Source organism: Lepidochelys kempii, chromosome 1, assembly GCF_965140285.1.
Source record: "Lepidochelys kempii isolate rLepKem1 chromosome 1, rLepKem1.hap1, whole genome shotgun sequence".
NCBI classification, from domain to species: Eukaryota; Metazoa; Chordata; order Testudines; family Cheloniidae; genus Lepidochelys; species Lepidochelys kempii.
In genome coordinates, this window is record NC_136380.1 from 33,094,569 (window position 1) to 33,111,849 (window position 17,281).

At 42.5% G+C, this 17,281-nt stretch overlaps 1 protein-coding gene across 2 annotated transcripts in view; it reads right to left on the reverse strand.

The window, feature by feature from the left end:
• The window catches only part of TRPC6 (transient receptor potential cation channel subfamily C member 6), a 190,835-nt gene extending 173,893 nt beyond the window's left edge, over window positions 1-16,942 (reverse strand). For both annotated transcript variants that reach the window (XM_073337992.1, XM_073338002.1), the window contains exon 1: window positions 16,427-16,942. In XM_073337992.1, coding sequence (XP_073194093.1) covers window positions 16,427-16,569 — 143 coding nt within the window. In that variant the 5' untranslated portion in view covers window positions 16,570-16,942. The remainder of the gene's footprint in view (window positions 1-16,426) is intronic.
• Between the last annotated feature and the right edge of the window lie 339 nt (window positions 16,943-17,281).

The following is a 17,281-nucleotide window of genomic DNA, read 5'->3' on the forward strand; positions in this document are numbered from 1 at the left end:
CCCAGCAGGAAGAATCAATGTTCAGGACACTGCAATATCAGATCCGTTGCTTGGTTTAGTGTTTGGATAGGGAAACAAAACTAACAACGGGCTTGGATTTCAGACTAAATCAGTTTGGAATAACAAATATTTTGTCAAAACTGGAAGTGAAACCATTACTTTATTCAAAAGTTCAACAACTGAGCATTATGATTTGTCATGTGATTTCACAACAAATGGCCACCTGAAGCTTGGTAAATTATAAGGGCCAGATTTTCAAAAGCACTCAGCATTGGTCTCACTCTGTTTCCATTGACATCAATTCCCATGCTTTTCAGTGGGAAAAGAGTAGGGCTAAGGCAGTGTTGAAAGTCTCAACCCTAAGTCTTCTGGACCATTTGTTGACTGAGCTTACTCTCACGTGATCAGAAGTGATAATCACACACTTATGTCAGGGCTTTCACTGAGACAGGGTTTGCTACCTAAGTTCTGTGATTCCATAGTTTCCAGTGCACCCCTATAAAAACAAAAACCTCAACTCAATTAAAATATTTTCTAAATTCATACAAGGCCATACTGGGTCAGACCAGTGGTCCATCTAGCACAGCATCCTGTCTTCTGATAGTGGCCAATGCCAGATGCTTCAGAAAGAATGAACGAAACAGGGTAATCCACTGAGTGATCTATCTTCTGTCATCTGTTCCTGCTCCTGGCAGTCAGAAGTTTAGGGACACCCAGAGCATGGGTTTGAGTGCCTGACCATCTTGGCTAATAACCATTGATAGACCTATCCTCCACGAACTTACCTAATTCTTTTTTTAACCCAGTTATACTTTTGGCCTTCACAATATCCCCTGACAATGAGTTCTACAGTTGTGCATTGTGTAAAGAAATACTTCCTTTGTTTTGTTTTAAACCTGCTGCCTATTAATTTCATTTGGTGACCCCTGGTTCTTGTGTTATGTGAAGAAGTAAATAACTCTCCTTATTTACTTTCTCCACATCATTTGTGATTTTATAGACCTCAATCAGATCCCTCCTTAGTCATCTATTTTCTAAGCTTAACAGTCCCAGTCTTTTTAATTTCTTCTCATATGGAAGCTATTCCATACCCCTCATCATTCTGTTTTTCCAATTCTAATATATCTTTTTTTGAGATGGGGCAATCAGACCTGCATACAGTACTCAAAGTGCGGGTGTAATTTGGATTTATATAGTGACATATTTTCTGCTTTATTCCCTTTCCTAATGGTGCCTAACATTCCGTTAGCTTTTTTGACTGCCACTACACATTGAGCGGATGTTTTCAGAGAACTATCCTCAGTGATTCCAAGATCTATTTCTTGAGTGGTAACTGCTAATTTAGACCCCATCATTTTGTATGTATAGTTGGGATTATGTTTTCCGGTGTGCATTACTTTGCATTTATCAAAACTGAATTTCATCTTCCATTTTGTTGCCCAGTCACCCAGTTTTGTGAGATCCCTTTACAATTCTTCACAGTCAAATTTGGACTTAATTATCTTGAGTGATTTTGTATTGTCTGCAAACTTTACCACCTCACTGTTTAACCCTTTTCCCTGATCACTTGTGCATATGTTGAACAGCACTGGTCCTTGTACAAATCCTTAGGAGACCCCATATTTACCTCCCTTCCCTGTGGAAACTGACCATTTATTCCTACCATTTATTTCTTGATTTAACCAGTTAATGAACCATGAGAGGACCTCCTCTCTCATCCCATGACTGCTTAGTTTGCTTAAGAGCCTTTAGTGAGGGCCTTGTCAAAGGTTTTCTGAAAATCCAAATACACTATATCCACTGGATCACTCTTGTCCATGTGCTTGTTGACACACTCAAAGAATTCTAATAGATTGGTGAGGCATGATTTTCCTTTACAAAAGCTGTGTTGACTCTTCCCCAACAAATTATGTTCATCTATGTATCTGATCATTCTCTTCTTTATTATCTTTCAACCAATTTGCTTGACACTGAAGTTAGGCTTCCTGGCCTGTAATTGCCAAGATCACCTCTAGGGCCTTTAATAAAAAAGTTGGCATCACATTAGCTATCCACCAGTCATCTGGGACAGAGGCTGTTTTAAGCAATAGGTTACATACCACCGTTAGTAGTTCTACAATTTCATATCTGAGTTCCTTCAGAACTCTTGGGAGAATACCATCTGGGCCTAGTGACTTATTACTGTTTAATTTATCAATTTGTTCCAAAGCCTCCTCTAATGACACCTCAATCTGGAACAGTTTCTCAGATTTGTTACCTAAAAAGAATAGCTCAGGTACAGCAATCTCCCTCCCAGTGAAGACTGAGACAAAGAATTCATTTTGCTTCTCTGAAATGACCTTGTCTTCACTGAGTGCTCCTTTAGTATCTCAATCATCCAGTGGTCCCACTGGCAGGCTTCTAGCTTCTGATGTACTTAAGTTTGTTGCTGTTTGTTATTATTTATATTATGGTAGCCTCCACACCGTATCTGCATGCAAACATGTGTGTGTATGTGATACATTTCAAAATCCTTGGGGAAGATGCCAAATATTAGATTACTACTATTTAGGAGGCCTAAGGCCTGAATACACAGAACAGTCCTAACAAAGTTTAGTACTTGGATTTGGATATTCTAATTATATCTAAAAGTAAGGTGATGGGTTGACCTTTAAAAAGAAATGAGGATTTGTCTGCAGTATATCTGGATATGCATAGCACAGGCAATCCCTCACACTAAAGAAAGCACAGTGCATTCATCAAAAAGAGGAAGCCCTCCATTTTCAAGTGGGCCTAATCAGCTAGTTATAATTCTGAAATACCAGCAAAATATCAGAAAGCTGTTGCACCAAATTAATCTGAGTTTAAAATCCCTGACAGGGATGAATAGAAAAATCAGGGAAGCAGGAACTAGAGCCAACTGGCAAACTGGTAGAGAAAGATAATGCTAATACCTCTTCTAGTAAACTGCTATCTTCACAGATGGGTGATAATGCCCCAGCCTGCAGCCTATGCAGAGAACTGGTCCACCAGGCAAATGCCCAGTTGCCATGTGACCCATTCTGATTCTGGTGAGGCAGATCAGGGATCCAGACACCAGAGGATGACAAGGGGGAGACAGGAGGATAACTGTGTTGCTCACCTGAGCTCAATGTGTCCAGTGCCCAGCTCTGACGTGAGCGGTGAAGCACACACAAATCCTGCATCAGTGAATTCCCAAGATGTCATGGCTAAAGGAGACATAAATGTGAGCTCTTTTCCTTCTTTTTAAATAATGACTCAACTGGCCTAAACAAGTAATGTTTTCTGCTGTCAACAGAGAGTTGGCCAGGGCCTGATAAAATACATGTGAGCTCCTCCATCTGGGTGGTCTGGCAAGATTCCCATTGACTTCAGTATTCTTAGGATTTCACCCTGGAAGATCACGGTACCGCTGGTTGTAGGAGACACAAGATCCTTGCTTAAACATTATCAGGACACTGTGTGTAAACTTCCACTGCCATTGCCTAATCTCTGCCTGTTCTGTGAAAAGAGGACTTTCATTTCCAGGACAGGCAGTGGATTCTTTCTTGGAACAGTGGACTTTGTCTGGGGTTTACTCCTTGGTGTCCCCATCTGGATGCCTTGTTTTGACACTGTGACATGTTCCCCCGCCTCTCCCGTTCCTGTTTAATTTTTTGTCCCCCATAATCTCTTGAGTTCTGACTTCTGTGACCCTTCCCACACCTGAGGTGGTGGGCCTTCAAGTTATTAAATAGACTGGCAACTTTGATCCATCCACCATCCCACCCTTCCATCCACTGAACCATGCAGGTTCTCACTGGCACACATCACTAGTATCTGAGCACTTTCCAACAATCTCACTCCTTCTTCCTTCCCTGCTAGCAGAAGGCAGGCTTAGATTTGTTTTGCTTTTAATTATTGTTGTATATAGGAGAGTAGGACTGTGGGCATGACTAAGGGTACTATTGCAGGAATGTTTGAGCAAAGAGACAGATGTTGGGTTGTGCATTTGGTTCTGAGTGATACAAGGTTATTACTACACTATTTGTCATTCTTATTTCATCTGACAGTTTACTTCATAACCACCAAAACCACATTTAAAAAAAAAAAAAAAGTACTCCATATGTAGTAGAAACCCCACCCAGCAGGTCCATCCCACAGTAATGGATTTTTTGTCTAATTTAGTGAAATTTTCTTTATGGAAGTAAGTGACTAACAGTTCCTGTAAGAACCATGCAAGCAGGGAGCTATATAAATTTCCCAAACAGCTTTGACAATGCATCTAAATCCTGATCTGCAGCACCCAAGCTATTCCCCTAGTAAGGCTCAAAAATCTGATACCATTCTTCATTACTTGTGAAAAGTAACAGGAGCTTATTTTTGGATGTGTTCAAATATCTTTCCCTCAGTGCCCCACCAAATTGCATTCACCATCATTCTACTAAAAGGAATGATATGCTGAAGTCATTTTGAAATGGATACAGAAAATAAATTGGGATTCAATAAGCCACCACCACATTGTTTCTCATAATTTCTTGCACAATTTCTGAAAAGTATTCTTGATTTAAGTACTTAAATTGTCAGTGCTTAACCAATAATAAAATAATTACACTACTTTGAGATCAAAATGTTAATCCATGCCAGAGAAAACTGAATAAAATGTTTCAGAGTAACAGCAGTGTTAGTCTGTATTCGCAAAAAGAAAAGGAGTACTTGTGGCACCTTAGAGACTAACCAATTTATTTGAGCATGAGCTTTCATGAGCTACAGCTCACTTCATCGGATGAAGTGAGCTGTAGCTCACGAAAGCTCATGAATAAAATGTAATTCTCACTAATATTTTGTCCATATTTAATCATCATAACTTCTATTTGAATACATCCTACTATCCCAAAGCCCTTTAAGCTACTGTAGAGTAGACTGCACACACATGTGCACCACACATGCACATCAGTGAACTGAAGATATCTCTGAGGTTCCTGTCCAACGTTACACAGCACTTTGGGGCAGGAAATTAACAATGTTCTAGCCCAGTAAAATTACAGCGATAATGTAGGTAGGCAGAATGTAATTACTCAAACTTTTCTTCAGTCATGTCCCCTATGCCGAGGCACAAAGGCCATGAGGAAGGTGACAAAGCCATCAGGCTGACTCACCTTCACCTAGGGATTTCCATTGCTCTACAGGTTTCAGAGCAGCAGCAGTGTTAGTCTGTATTCGCAAAAAGAAAAGGAGTACTTGTGTGCATCCGATGAAGTGAGCTGTAGCTCATGAAAACTTATGCTCAAATAAATTTGTTAGTCTCTAAGGTGCCACAAGTACTCCTTTTCTCATTGCTCTACAGGAATTCTCTAGGTTGCCGCTTATAACAACTTTCCACACAAAGCAGTTTGGGGAAGGTGTGTAGCAAAAAATTGGTCCTTGTTATTAACACTGATAGTGCAAACATGAACTATACTGTGTGTGCACAGTATTTCTCACCATTCCACTCCTCCATCCAAACTTAGCAAATCACATATACTTACATACCAAGCTCGACATCTTAAAAACATAATTCTTTTTGTTTAGAGAACAGACTTGTTTTGTATTTCAGTAACCATATGAAAATCTATCTGTAAATGTACATTGTTCATAAGATTCTACAGTGCATTTAAGTAAATTCTACAAATAAACTGCTGAAAATCAGACCAGATGGATTATTAATTTTATCATAACTCAGACTACTTGATAAATGACCTCCTATTTATCTGCATAAATTCAATTTGACAATACATATTTACCAATAATACACCAGTGCTTAACATGTAATAACCACCTTCCTCACCAAGTAGAACATACAGGGCTCAACTTGCCTCCTGCTGATGCACTGGTGTGCAATTTACAGCCCCTGTACCAGCAGGAGCAGCTGCACCGAAGGGCTATGCTTACACAGCACTCTCACTGGATTCAACCATTTCAAAGAGCATTTACAGGAGGACTCCATAGAATATTCCCTGGTGGAGGCCACTCAAGGGATTTGTTGGAACGGAGCATTTAGAGGAATCCTGGCTACACCCCTCACCCTAGCTATAATAATTCACTTTTGGAGCTATGCTGTATGGCTCTATGGCCCTACTGAGGTGTGATGATACTTGCAACAGGCCTCTGATTTTCTGAGGCAAAGTGGATAGTGTTGGCCTGAAATCCTTCCTCCACTGCCCCTAAAGAACGACTGAAGCATGAGCCTCCATTTCAGCTTCGAGCCACAGAAAACTTTCTAGTTTATCTCTCTTCTCATTTTTTGATGGCAGAGTAAATACAAGAGAACCAAAGACATTTAGAGCTCTTGGTGTAAAAGGAGAATCTGCCACGCCTTTTGAAAATATGTGACCATTTTGCTAATGCTTTTTTGAGATATTTGTAAGAGGGCATAGCATCTCAAAGCCTCTAAGCAGCAAGACTGGCACTGTTGGATACAGCTGCCATATTGCACCATACTCCCCAAAGTGATTAGGTCTAATGAAGAGTCTGAAAGATAATTTTACAGCGTATTTCAAGCAGAGTAGTTGAGAAGGGAAATAAAACTGATGCCAGGGGAGTAGCTGACACTATTAAATTGCATTCAGTGAAATTACACGTTTTGCTCAACATATATAGGGGTTAGAAATATGCATTGACCTTAATGTTGCCTACAAATTACCTGATTTGAAAACTGCTGAAACCAAGGAACAAGCTGTGCCTTCAGACAGTGATAAAATTCAAAACTCTTCTCTTTTTAATGTGATATTCTGCTTGCTTTACAGCTCATCTTTTAGTGCACACTTGTTTCTCCACAGATTTACAAGAAAGTGTGTTTTTTGCAATTCAAATTGTTTTTAAAAACTTGAATAAGCAATATGAACAGATTGGACAGACATCTTCATTTTGGCTGGGTCTGCAATGAATTATTGTTATTGACCCATTATTGACCCTACAATTAATTATTACAATGAATTATTATTCAGCCTCAAAATTTACACACATGTACAGTCATTATCACATCAGATAGCACATCTGCATCTAGATTGGGATTAGACTCCAAACCTAATTCTCAGTCCTGTTTTCCATCTGCAAGACAAGGCTGCCTGCCAATGAAATACTGTCTGCTGCCTGATCTATAGATTATATATTTATTATATTGATTACTTTAGAATTCCAAGTTTGAGGGTTGACTGGTTCTCGTCCCAAGATCAGGCCCAGTATTATTAAAATTTCTGTATAGTTGTGAACCCCAATGTGCAGGGTTGCAACACTCACACTATAGAAACTCTCCTATATTTACAATAATGTATTAATACATTTAGCAAAGTCACGAACACTCCAGCTCAGTAAGGGAGATAGAGAGAATGCAAAATGTACCTTTGAAATCCATATACACCGCTACCCTGATATAACACTGTCCTCGGGAACCAAAAAAATCTTACCACTTTATAGGTAAAACCGTGTTATATCGAACTTGCTTTGGCCTCAAGCATTTCCATTATTAATAGTCACTTCCCACCCCTGACTGACCCCTCAGAACCCCCGACCCATCCAACCCCTCCCCCCACTCCCTGTACCCTGACTGCCCCGACCCCTATCCACACCCCCGCTCCCTGACAGCCCCCCCCAGGACTCCCACGCCCTATCCAATGCCCCCGTTCCCTCTCCCCTGACCACCCCGCCCCCAGAACCTCTGAACCGTCCAATCCCCCCTGCTCCCTGTCCCCTGACCGCCCCCCGAGACCCTCTGCCCCTTATCCAACCCTTTGGCCCCGGCCTGGCACCCTTAACACACCACTCAGAGCAGTCTGTCAGAGTCAGACACACTGACATGCTGATCCAACGGAGCGCGCAGCCCCGCCCCCCAGAGCACTGCTTTACCATATTACATCCGAATTCGTGTTATATTGGGTTGCGTTATATCGGGGTAGACGTGTACTCACACCATCCCTTGCAGAACAACCTGAAATGTTAGCCATTATCTTCCTTATCACCATCATCTTCCTGCTCATCACCAATGGCCATCATTCTGGCATCTCCCAAGAGCTACCTCTCTGTCAGCTACTGCCCACAGACTAGAATACAACTTTAATATGTTACATTGTCGCCACCAAGTCTAATGCATATTCACTAGGAGTTTCTCCCCTCTTCCTTATTTGTATTTCCTCATTCTACTAATGTTGGGGTGTCCTTCTTCTATAGGTTAGTATATCAGTGATCTCAACTTATTATCATATAGATGAATTCTTTGCCACGGCACTCTTGTGGTCAGTCATCTGAGGATATTAACTCATGTTCCTGTGGTTGACTGGTGTCATTATGGACAAACTTCAAAATTCACCCTTACACATTCTATTCAGCTCCCCAAAACTTGGGGGTTTCCTTCAGGATGTTTATCTGTGCCAAAGTTCATAGGCCTTAAACTTTATGCTAACTGCTAAAACTAATGTCTTACAGGATACAGGCCGATAGGTTCCTGGTATTACTGCTGAATATAATAAAGGCAGAATATAATGAAGGCAAGGCAATGAATATAATGAAGACAAGCTATCCCAATGGGCTACAGGCACCAGAGGAACAATAACCCAAATATTTGTACTTCAGCAAACTTTTTAAATACATATAGGTCACTATATATCTTTTGATTCTTTAAAGGGACAGAATGACTCCAGAGGAAGAGAGTCCACTCATCTACCATTCCAAAAGTATAACCATGCAAGAGGACACCAAATTCAAAAGGCCTTCTTATCTACATATTTTTGGAGACAGTCTGAAGAGTGTTTTTTCCACCAAAAGGTTTGGAGATTGTTCTAAACTTAAAGAGAAGTGGTTATTTTAGGCTGAAACCAGAGCTCAAATATGGGGTATTATGCCACACAGACTACTTCTGCTATGAGTTTAAAAAAAATTTTTTTTGAAAATTGCAGCATGCTATCCCTTTTTGATTCCAGTACCAATGCTGTGTGAGACACAGCTGGCAGCTGCTAGTGGAATTGAAGGTGTTCTGAGGAGGAACAAAGGGATAATCCTCTACAGTCTTCCGCTGTTTTATTGTGTCTCAGTTCCAATGTGGTTACAGTGCTGCTACAAGGGAACAGTGTGGTTTAAGGGCACAACTATTTCCCCTTACTCTTGGAGAGCAATGTTCTCCCGAGTGACTTGCTGGTTAGGAACTTTGCTACTTCTCTCTTGCAACTATTATCTAGTGGTGCTAGAACCTCAGGGTGGGAATTTCAAAAGTGCTTAGATCAGCGGGACTTGGGTGCTTAACTCCTTTAGGCTCTTATAGAAATCTCTCACTAAATTTTTGCCTCTGGGAGCAGTAAACTTTACACAATAGCCTTTTAGCTGTCAAACTTTTCACCTTTTTCCCCTCTCAGCACTAGCAGGGACCACAATATTTGCATATAATCTCGCCTCACTTTCTCACTCTGTTTATCCTTTTACAAGGGCTCTCACTTTGTATAGGTCGTGACTGATCATCTCTACAGTTCCAAGTATTGATCTGTTTTCATTCACTTTTTTCATTCTGTACTGTTATTTCCCCTCTGTCGAAATTCCTTCCTTCTCTGCCCTATGCATAAGCCAAAATTCCATAAAAATATTTGATCTGACTTCTAAGAAAGGTAATAGCTGCCTTTGATATGGTAAAGCCATTCCCAGGACAGATGCTGTATGTAGGATTCTCAGTATTATAATAAAATACATTGTGGCAGATACAAAGCATCACCTATATTCCCTTCGCTAGCTAATAGTACTGAAGCTCAAGTTTAGCCTCAAATCCACCAGCAGGTCTGGCATGTGATGCTTTTTCTAGCCATAGCACTAGCTGTAATGTTGAACTAGTGTGTGCCAGTTTAATATTTTCAGTTATTTTACAATTCATATGTACTTTCCTAATAAAGCACAACAGGTCTAATTCAGCCCAAATTTAAGCAGGCATAATCCCCTGAAGGCAAGGCAGCTGCATCCATTTATGCTGACACTCAATTTGGCCCAACGTGTCAGAACTCAAAAAAATTGATTTACAGGACTTTATAGAAATATGTCATGACCAAGGTATCATCACTAAAGTCTTTGACATTCATTATGCCCCAAAAAGGAACCTGTTTTGTACTTTTAAAATATTAAAGTAATTGCCTTCTATGACGAGATAACTCATATCTGTGGATGAAGGAAAAAAGTGGACGTGTTATTTCTTGACTTTAGCAAAGCTTTTGATATGGTCTCCCATAGTATTCTTGCCAGCAAATTAAAGAAGTACGGGCTGGATGAATGGACTATAAATTGGATAGAAAGCTGGCTAGATCATTGGGCTCAACGGGTGGCGATCAATGGCTCCATGTCTAGTTGGCAGCCAGTATCAAGCAGAGTGCCCCAAAGGTTGGTCCTGGGACCGGTTTTGTTCAATATCTTCATTAATGATCTGGAGGATGGTGTGGATTGCACCCTCAGCAAGTTTGCAGATGACACTAAACTGGGAGGAGTGGTAGATAAGCTGGAGGGTAGGGATAGGATAGAGAGGGACCTAGACAAATTAGAGGATTGGGCCAAAAGAAAGCTGATGAGGTTCAACAAGGACAAGTGCAGAGTCCTGCACTTAGGACGGAAGAATCCCATGCACTGCTCCAGACTAGGGACCAAGTGGCTAGGCAGCAGTTCTGCAAAAAAAGGGTCTTGGGGTTACAGTGGACAAGAAGTTAGATATGAGTCAACAGCGTGCCCTTGTTGTCAAGAAGGCTAACAGCATATTGCGCTGTATAAGTAGGAGCACTGCCAGCAGATCGAGGGAAGTGACCATTCCCCTCTATTCAGTGTTGGTGGGGCCTCATCTGGAGTACTGTGTCCAGTTTTGGGCCCCACACTACAAGAAGGATGTGGAAAAACTGGAAAGAGTCCAGCGGAGGGCAACAAAAATTATTAGGGGGCTGGAGCACATGATTTATGAGGAGAGGCTGAGGGAACTGGGATTATTTAGTCTGCAGAAGAGAAGAATGAGGGGGGATTTGATAGCTGCTTTCAACTACCTGAAAGGGACGGATGGATGGATCTAGACTGTTCTCAGTGGTAGCAGATGACAGAACAAGGAGTAATGGTCTGAAGTTGCAGTGCGGGAGGTTTAGGTTGGATATTATGAAAAACTTTTTCACTGGGAGGGTGGTGAAGCACTTGAATGCATTACCTAGGGAGGTGGTGGAATCTTCTTCCTTAGAGGTTTGTAAGGTCAGGCCTGACAAAGCCCTGGCTGGGATGATTTAGTTTGGGACTGGTCCTGCTTTGAGCAGAGGGTTGAACTAGATGATCTCCTGAGGTCCCTTCTAACCCTGATATTCTAGGATTATCTATGAATAAAGGTTGTCAAGCAATCTAATTCAAAGCAAATCTGATTGATATAAGGAGTTTGTTCCCAGTAAATACAAACTCCTTTGTAATGTATAAACCAAGTTTGGATCAGTAGCTGCACCATTTATCTAGCCCTGTTATGGAATAAAGGAAGGTAAATGATGACAGTGAATAAATTCTTTTAAACAGGAATGTCTCTTTCTGTTAAGCAAAGAATCAGACACTGTTAAAGACGCTATATACTAAGGCCCCTGATCCTGCAAACATGTACATATATACTTAACCTTACAACCATGTGTAGATCCACTGATTCAAAGTGTTTTAATGTGGTGTTTGCAGGATTGGGGCCTTAAATTGTAAACACAATGAACAGTTTAAAGACTTCTAAAATAACTGTTTAAATAAAACAGTCCAAACATTAGAGGACCTTGAAATTTACATATTGCATATTCTCAAAGCAATACAAACTCTGTAAAGAGGCTTGACATGCACAGAATGATCACTAGAGGAAAACTTTTCCCGAAGGTTAGCACACTTTCTTCACACTTTCAAAGTGCTAATCATGTTACACATGTTATGCCATTAATTGTGTTATTCTACAGTTATGGTGAGAAGGGAGTTTTCTCAGTTCTTACTCAGGCACAGCTTCTATGGACTTCAGTGCTAGCTTTTCTTCAGTAAGGAATGAGAAAGCATGGAAGTGTAGGACTGGAAGGGGCTCGAGAGATCATCTAGTCCAGTCCCCTGCATTCAAGGCAGGACTATATAACAACTAGACCATCTCTGACAGGTGTTTGTCTAACCTGTTCTTAAAAACCTCCAGTGATAGAGATTCAACAACATCCCTAAGCAATTTGTACCAGTGCTTAATGACTAATGATTTACTCAGGACTAAAGTAGGACTGCCACATTCCAGCTGAGTGCCCTAAACACTGGGCTATATAGTTGGTTGGTCAGTCTCTCCTTCCCAATTTTTAGTTATTTATACAAAGTGCAGCAGCTCCAACAGGAGAGATTGTGTTCTGATGGGGAATGAATACAAATGTCAAAACCTTGAAATTTTTCACAAAATGAAATTCTTGCTTTCCAGCCAGCCCCTCTTACAAGAATTTGTTTAAGGAATTTAGTCAAAGTTACAGATGCTCCATATCACTGAGGAACAAGCCCTCAGTGTACATTTTTACCTCTGAAATAAGTGAATTATTACCAGTAATATATTGATCAAGATTAATTATGACATTATTAGAGTAAGTAGCAGTTTTACTTCAAACACACTGTCAGCATTGTAGTCTGAAATTCCCATAAAAAGAGTACCATGTCTTCATTTAAGACATTAAGTGTCCACTTTTGTTCCACAGCTCAAGCCATTTCACCTTGTGCAATGCAATTGAGATGAAGGAAACTTAGATTATTACCTTTAATTCAGGTGTTAAAGAGAGCCTGAAATGAAATTAATTATTGTCTTTCTTCTTTTAATCAACAACAGCCATGCTGACAACTTCACAAGCTTATATGTTAGGAATCCAAAAGTGAATCTTATAAATAAATAAATACAGTTAGATACCCTGACTCTATTCCACAACAATCACAACCCTTATCCTATCTGACCCTGAAGGATAGACAATTCAGAAAACTTATTTTCCTAGGGCCCAATCCTGTGAGGTGCTTGAAGCCTGACACTCTCACAGAAGTCAATGGGGAAAATACCACTTGTGAGGCACACAGCTTGTAGGACTGACTCTCTAAATTGTTGATATCATAAATGCTGCAGCTACCTCTTCAGCTGCTGACTTAGTATTTTCTGTTTATATTTTATATACATCACTACTGGAAGATGAAAAAAACACATCACCCTGTCTCTTGAGATAAGCACACAGTGCCAGGTAATTTATGTTTAGAGTACAATTAAAGGCATAACTGGAATTCATCTGATAATAAATTTGAGAAAAATAGGAAACTGAAGAAATATTTTGTTTTAGAAACTTACTAACGGGAATTACTGTTGCATAGTGTAACATATAGCACTCTCTGTATTCTATATATTTACCAAGAACATACCTTTGTCATCTGACTCTACGTACCTTGTTAAATATAAAGAAACTGCCAATAATGAACAGATGAACACAAAGGTCTTGATCCTGTCAAGACTTACACAGAGGATTTACTTTATGCACTTTGAGTAGTCCCACTGACTTCAGAAAGGGAACTCAGTGTAAGGCTAAGCATGTGGTTACGTTTTTGGAGGATTGGAGCCTTAACTAGTAATCTAGCTAATTTAAAGCATACAAGTAACTGTACTCCACTAGCTCCAGTGACAGCCCAGCTTTCTTGTCAATTTCAGGGCTCTAGCATGGAGCCATGAAATTGACAAGAATGACAGCCAACAGTCAATGTAAATAAGGCAGGCCTACACCAGCTGCGTTGCCCTAACTACATCAACATAAGCCCTACACCTCTGGTGCAGATGGAGTTATTATGTCGGTGTAGTAGGGCTTACATGGGCAGGAGCAAGAGTAGTGTGTACACAGACATAATTTGGTCAACATAAGCTGCCTTTTGTCAACCTAACTCTGTAGTGTAGACCAAGCCTAGGTTACAGTTTGTTTGGTAATGCAACTTACTCTAACCATCTCTCTGCACTATATGACAAGTGCTAAATTGTATCTCATATTTACTTACTTAGAGCTTCTGGTAGGGGGAGGGGAGTAACAAAAGAAGGGGGAGGAATCTTCCCACAGGTCAAATACAAAAGTGGGTAACATATACTTTGTAACACAGCACCTTTAACTTATCCTTCTTCAAATATTGTGCTGTATTGCTCTGCGTTACAACCCTAGAGCAAAAAGTTTGTAAGTCCTTTTTGTATGTGCACGTGATAGTAAGATTCCCCCCCCCCCATTACTGTTTGCCAAAAATGTCCTTAATACAGTAATTGGCTTTGCCAAGAAACATAGTATGTAAGAGATTAGTAGCTTTATGTTAAAACATTTTACTTTAACACAATAGTTTATGCTAGTTTCTTAAAACTATCTAATTCACTATCACAAACTATTATACTTTCTCCTAGACCTTCACATTAGCTTAGACACAAATTGAGACTTTCATCATATGATTTACCAGACTAGCACCATAAAACATTGGCTATTATGTGATTCACTGAGGGCAGAAAAAATTGTTTTAAATATTCAGCTCTAGATATACTAGATATCAGTATAAATATCTAATCCCATTGCTGTCTCAGAGTTTTTCTGACTATTATTCCCTTTCTACACCAGGCTGGTTGATAAATCTTATCTAGGCAAAGTACCATATGTCAGAGGAGGTTGACCAGAGGAATCAGTTAAGTAGTAGAATACATGACGGAGTATGTCAGTTTGAAAGAAAGTTTGTCTTGTAATCAACTGAAATCATAGCTTCTTGTCATGTCACATAATATAAACATTTTCCCACTCTGTGTTGCCTCTTCCCTCAGAAACACTACCAAGTGATAACTATACCAGTCACATTGATAATATATAACTAGAGATGTTGTAGGCAATGCATGTATTGCCCTGATTGTTTAAAAAAAATATTCCTGGAATCTTAGTACTGTAAAAAGTAGAAAAATTAACGTATTGATCTTCTTACACCTGCTAATTTAAAAATTGTAATTCAGTGGCACTCTGAATATCAAATTGCCAAGCCTGTATGATTTGGACTGTACATACCAATTGAGAAGATTGTGGCTTTATGAATTAGAATGTAATGTGCACCCAATAAGGACCACTGACCATAGAAGTTACTATGACTATAGAAGACACATTGCAGGGTGTTAATTTTAAACAGACCAACCAGTGCAGTTCGTAACATGCTCCATATTTAGTTAAATCTATTCTATTCAGTTAGGACTTTATTTCAGTGACAGTATAGCAGGGCATATATTACCTTCCATGTCTTTGGTTCTGTCTATTCCAGTTAACTCATATTCAGTTACTTTTCTCTTTTTCTAAAAAAACAATTACAATATACAATTCTACTACGGGAAAGGTGACCAAATTGTTCAGTCCCCGTCTAATCTCCATTTCACCTGTCAAATGATGTTCTGTTGCAATGAATGTTAGTAGCAACAAAAAACAAACAAACAAACAAAGCCCCCCACAAACTACAGCTGCCAGATGTCTTTTCTAGAGATATAACATGAGACAAACATACCAAACTAAAACTACCATATCAAAACTAAAATCATCTCCATTAACAAACGGTAATATGAAAATGAATGGCACATATGTTCATTTGCTTTTAGAGGACAAACTGAAGCAAACCCTGGTTGAAAGGCCACCGTTCCTAAGCCTTGAAAAAGTGTGCGTAACTTTCATTTCAAAACTTAAATAAAGATTGCGAGGATTTCCTAGTAAGGTGGTAGCTGGAGAGTCAGACTTTCTTGTAGCCTCCTCTCCCAGGCATTTGTGAGCAGCCAACTAGTCCCCACCTAGAACGATGAGACGTTGCCTGCTGACTTCAGGGCGCATCCTAGTGAACGGCGCTGCTGCTTGCGGGAGGGAAAGGACTGGACCCGCTCAGGTAGCGCTGCAGAGCAGGACCCGGATTTTTTACAAGCCTGCTTGTTTTTGTAAACAGGCCGCTTATTTCCTTTTATCCACCATCCCCTCGTGAGCTCAGTGCCTGCTCTTCGCGATGCAAACCCACAGATCAACTACGAACTCCCGAGTATTTGTCTGGTGACCGTTCCCAGCGAGAGGGGGAACCCAGACAGGCCGTGCGCTTGCGGGGCGGCAGGCTGTGTCTCGGCCCCCACACCCCCCGCCGGCGCGCCCCACGCCCAGACCCCGCGCGTCCCAGGCTACCGCGCCCTGAGGCCGGAGAGGGACTCCCGCTCCCCGCCGCCTGAGTGCCAGCCGGCAGAGGCTCGGTCCCCCGGCCCGCCCCCAGCGCGCACCTGCACCTCGCTGCGCTGGGGCTGGCAACTCCTGCTGCCGCCCGCCCCCAGCCCCACGCCTGCCGCCCTCGGGAGGCCGCTTCCCCCACCCCGCTGCCTCTCTGCCCCGCGGCCACCCCAGCTCCCCGCCGGAGCCGCGTCGCCGCGCGGGACTCGCTCACTCACACGGGGTAGTAGGCGTAGGGCGGCAGCGGGTTCTCCTCGCACGCCCCCGGGGCCAGGAGCAGGTAGTCCTGGCTGTCGGTCCTCCGGCCCGGCCTGGCCGGCGAGCTGCTCGGCCGCGGCGCGTAGGGCTGGCCGCGGCTCATGCTGTTCCCGGGGGTCTCCGAGCTTCGCGCCGGGGCGTGGAGGGGGGCCCAGGACCCTCGGTTGGGGCTGAGGAGCCGCAGAGACCCGGGCGCCCCCGGAGGCAGCGCCGGCTCTCCCAGCCTGGCACACCCCCTCAGCCACGCGTCCCGCGCCCGGCTGCCACCGCTCGGCTGCTCCGCTGCCTTGGGGCGGCCGGGCTGGGGCACCGGGCTCCTTCAGGGCCGCGCCCGGGCCGCCATGGGGCCCGCAGAAGAAACCCTCGGGCTCCCTCGCTGCCTGGCGTCTCCAGTCAGCGGCCGGAGGGCAGCAGCGCCCCCGGCTCCCTCCACGCCCACAGCCAGGCACGGGGCCAGCAGCCAACCGCGGCCGCCAGCAGCTCCCAGCCACACTGGCTGAGAGGAGCGAGGGAGCGGAGTTACTATGTCAGTCGGCAACATCCTCCTCCCCAGTCGTCACTGCCCGGCGTTTGGAGCCAGGAGTAAAAGTTTGCACAGCCCCGTCCTGAGCGGTGTCCTCCCTAGAGCTGCGGGAGATCCGCTGCCAACGGGCCAGTGCCCTGAGGAGCTGGAGCTGGGAGGTCTGGAAATGCCCATCGCCCTCCCGCTATAAACTACCTGCTCCCTGGGTCTAGACGCTACAGTCCCAGGCTGGGAGTGGAGCCCTCCCTTCTCCTTTAATATTGTTCCCTAGGTGATTTGCCTATCAAACTAA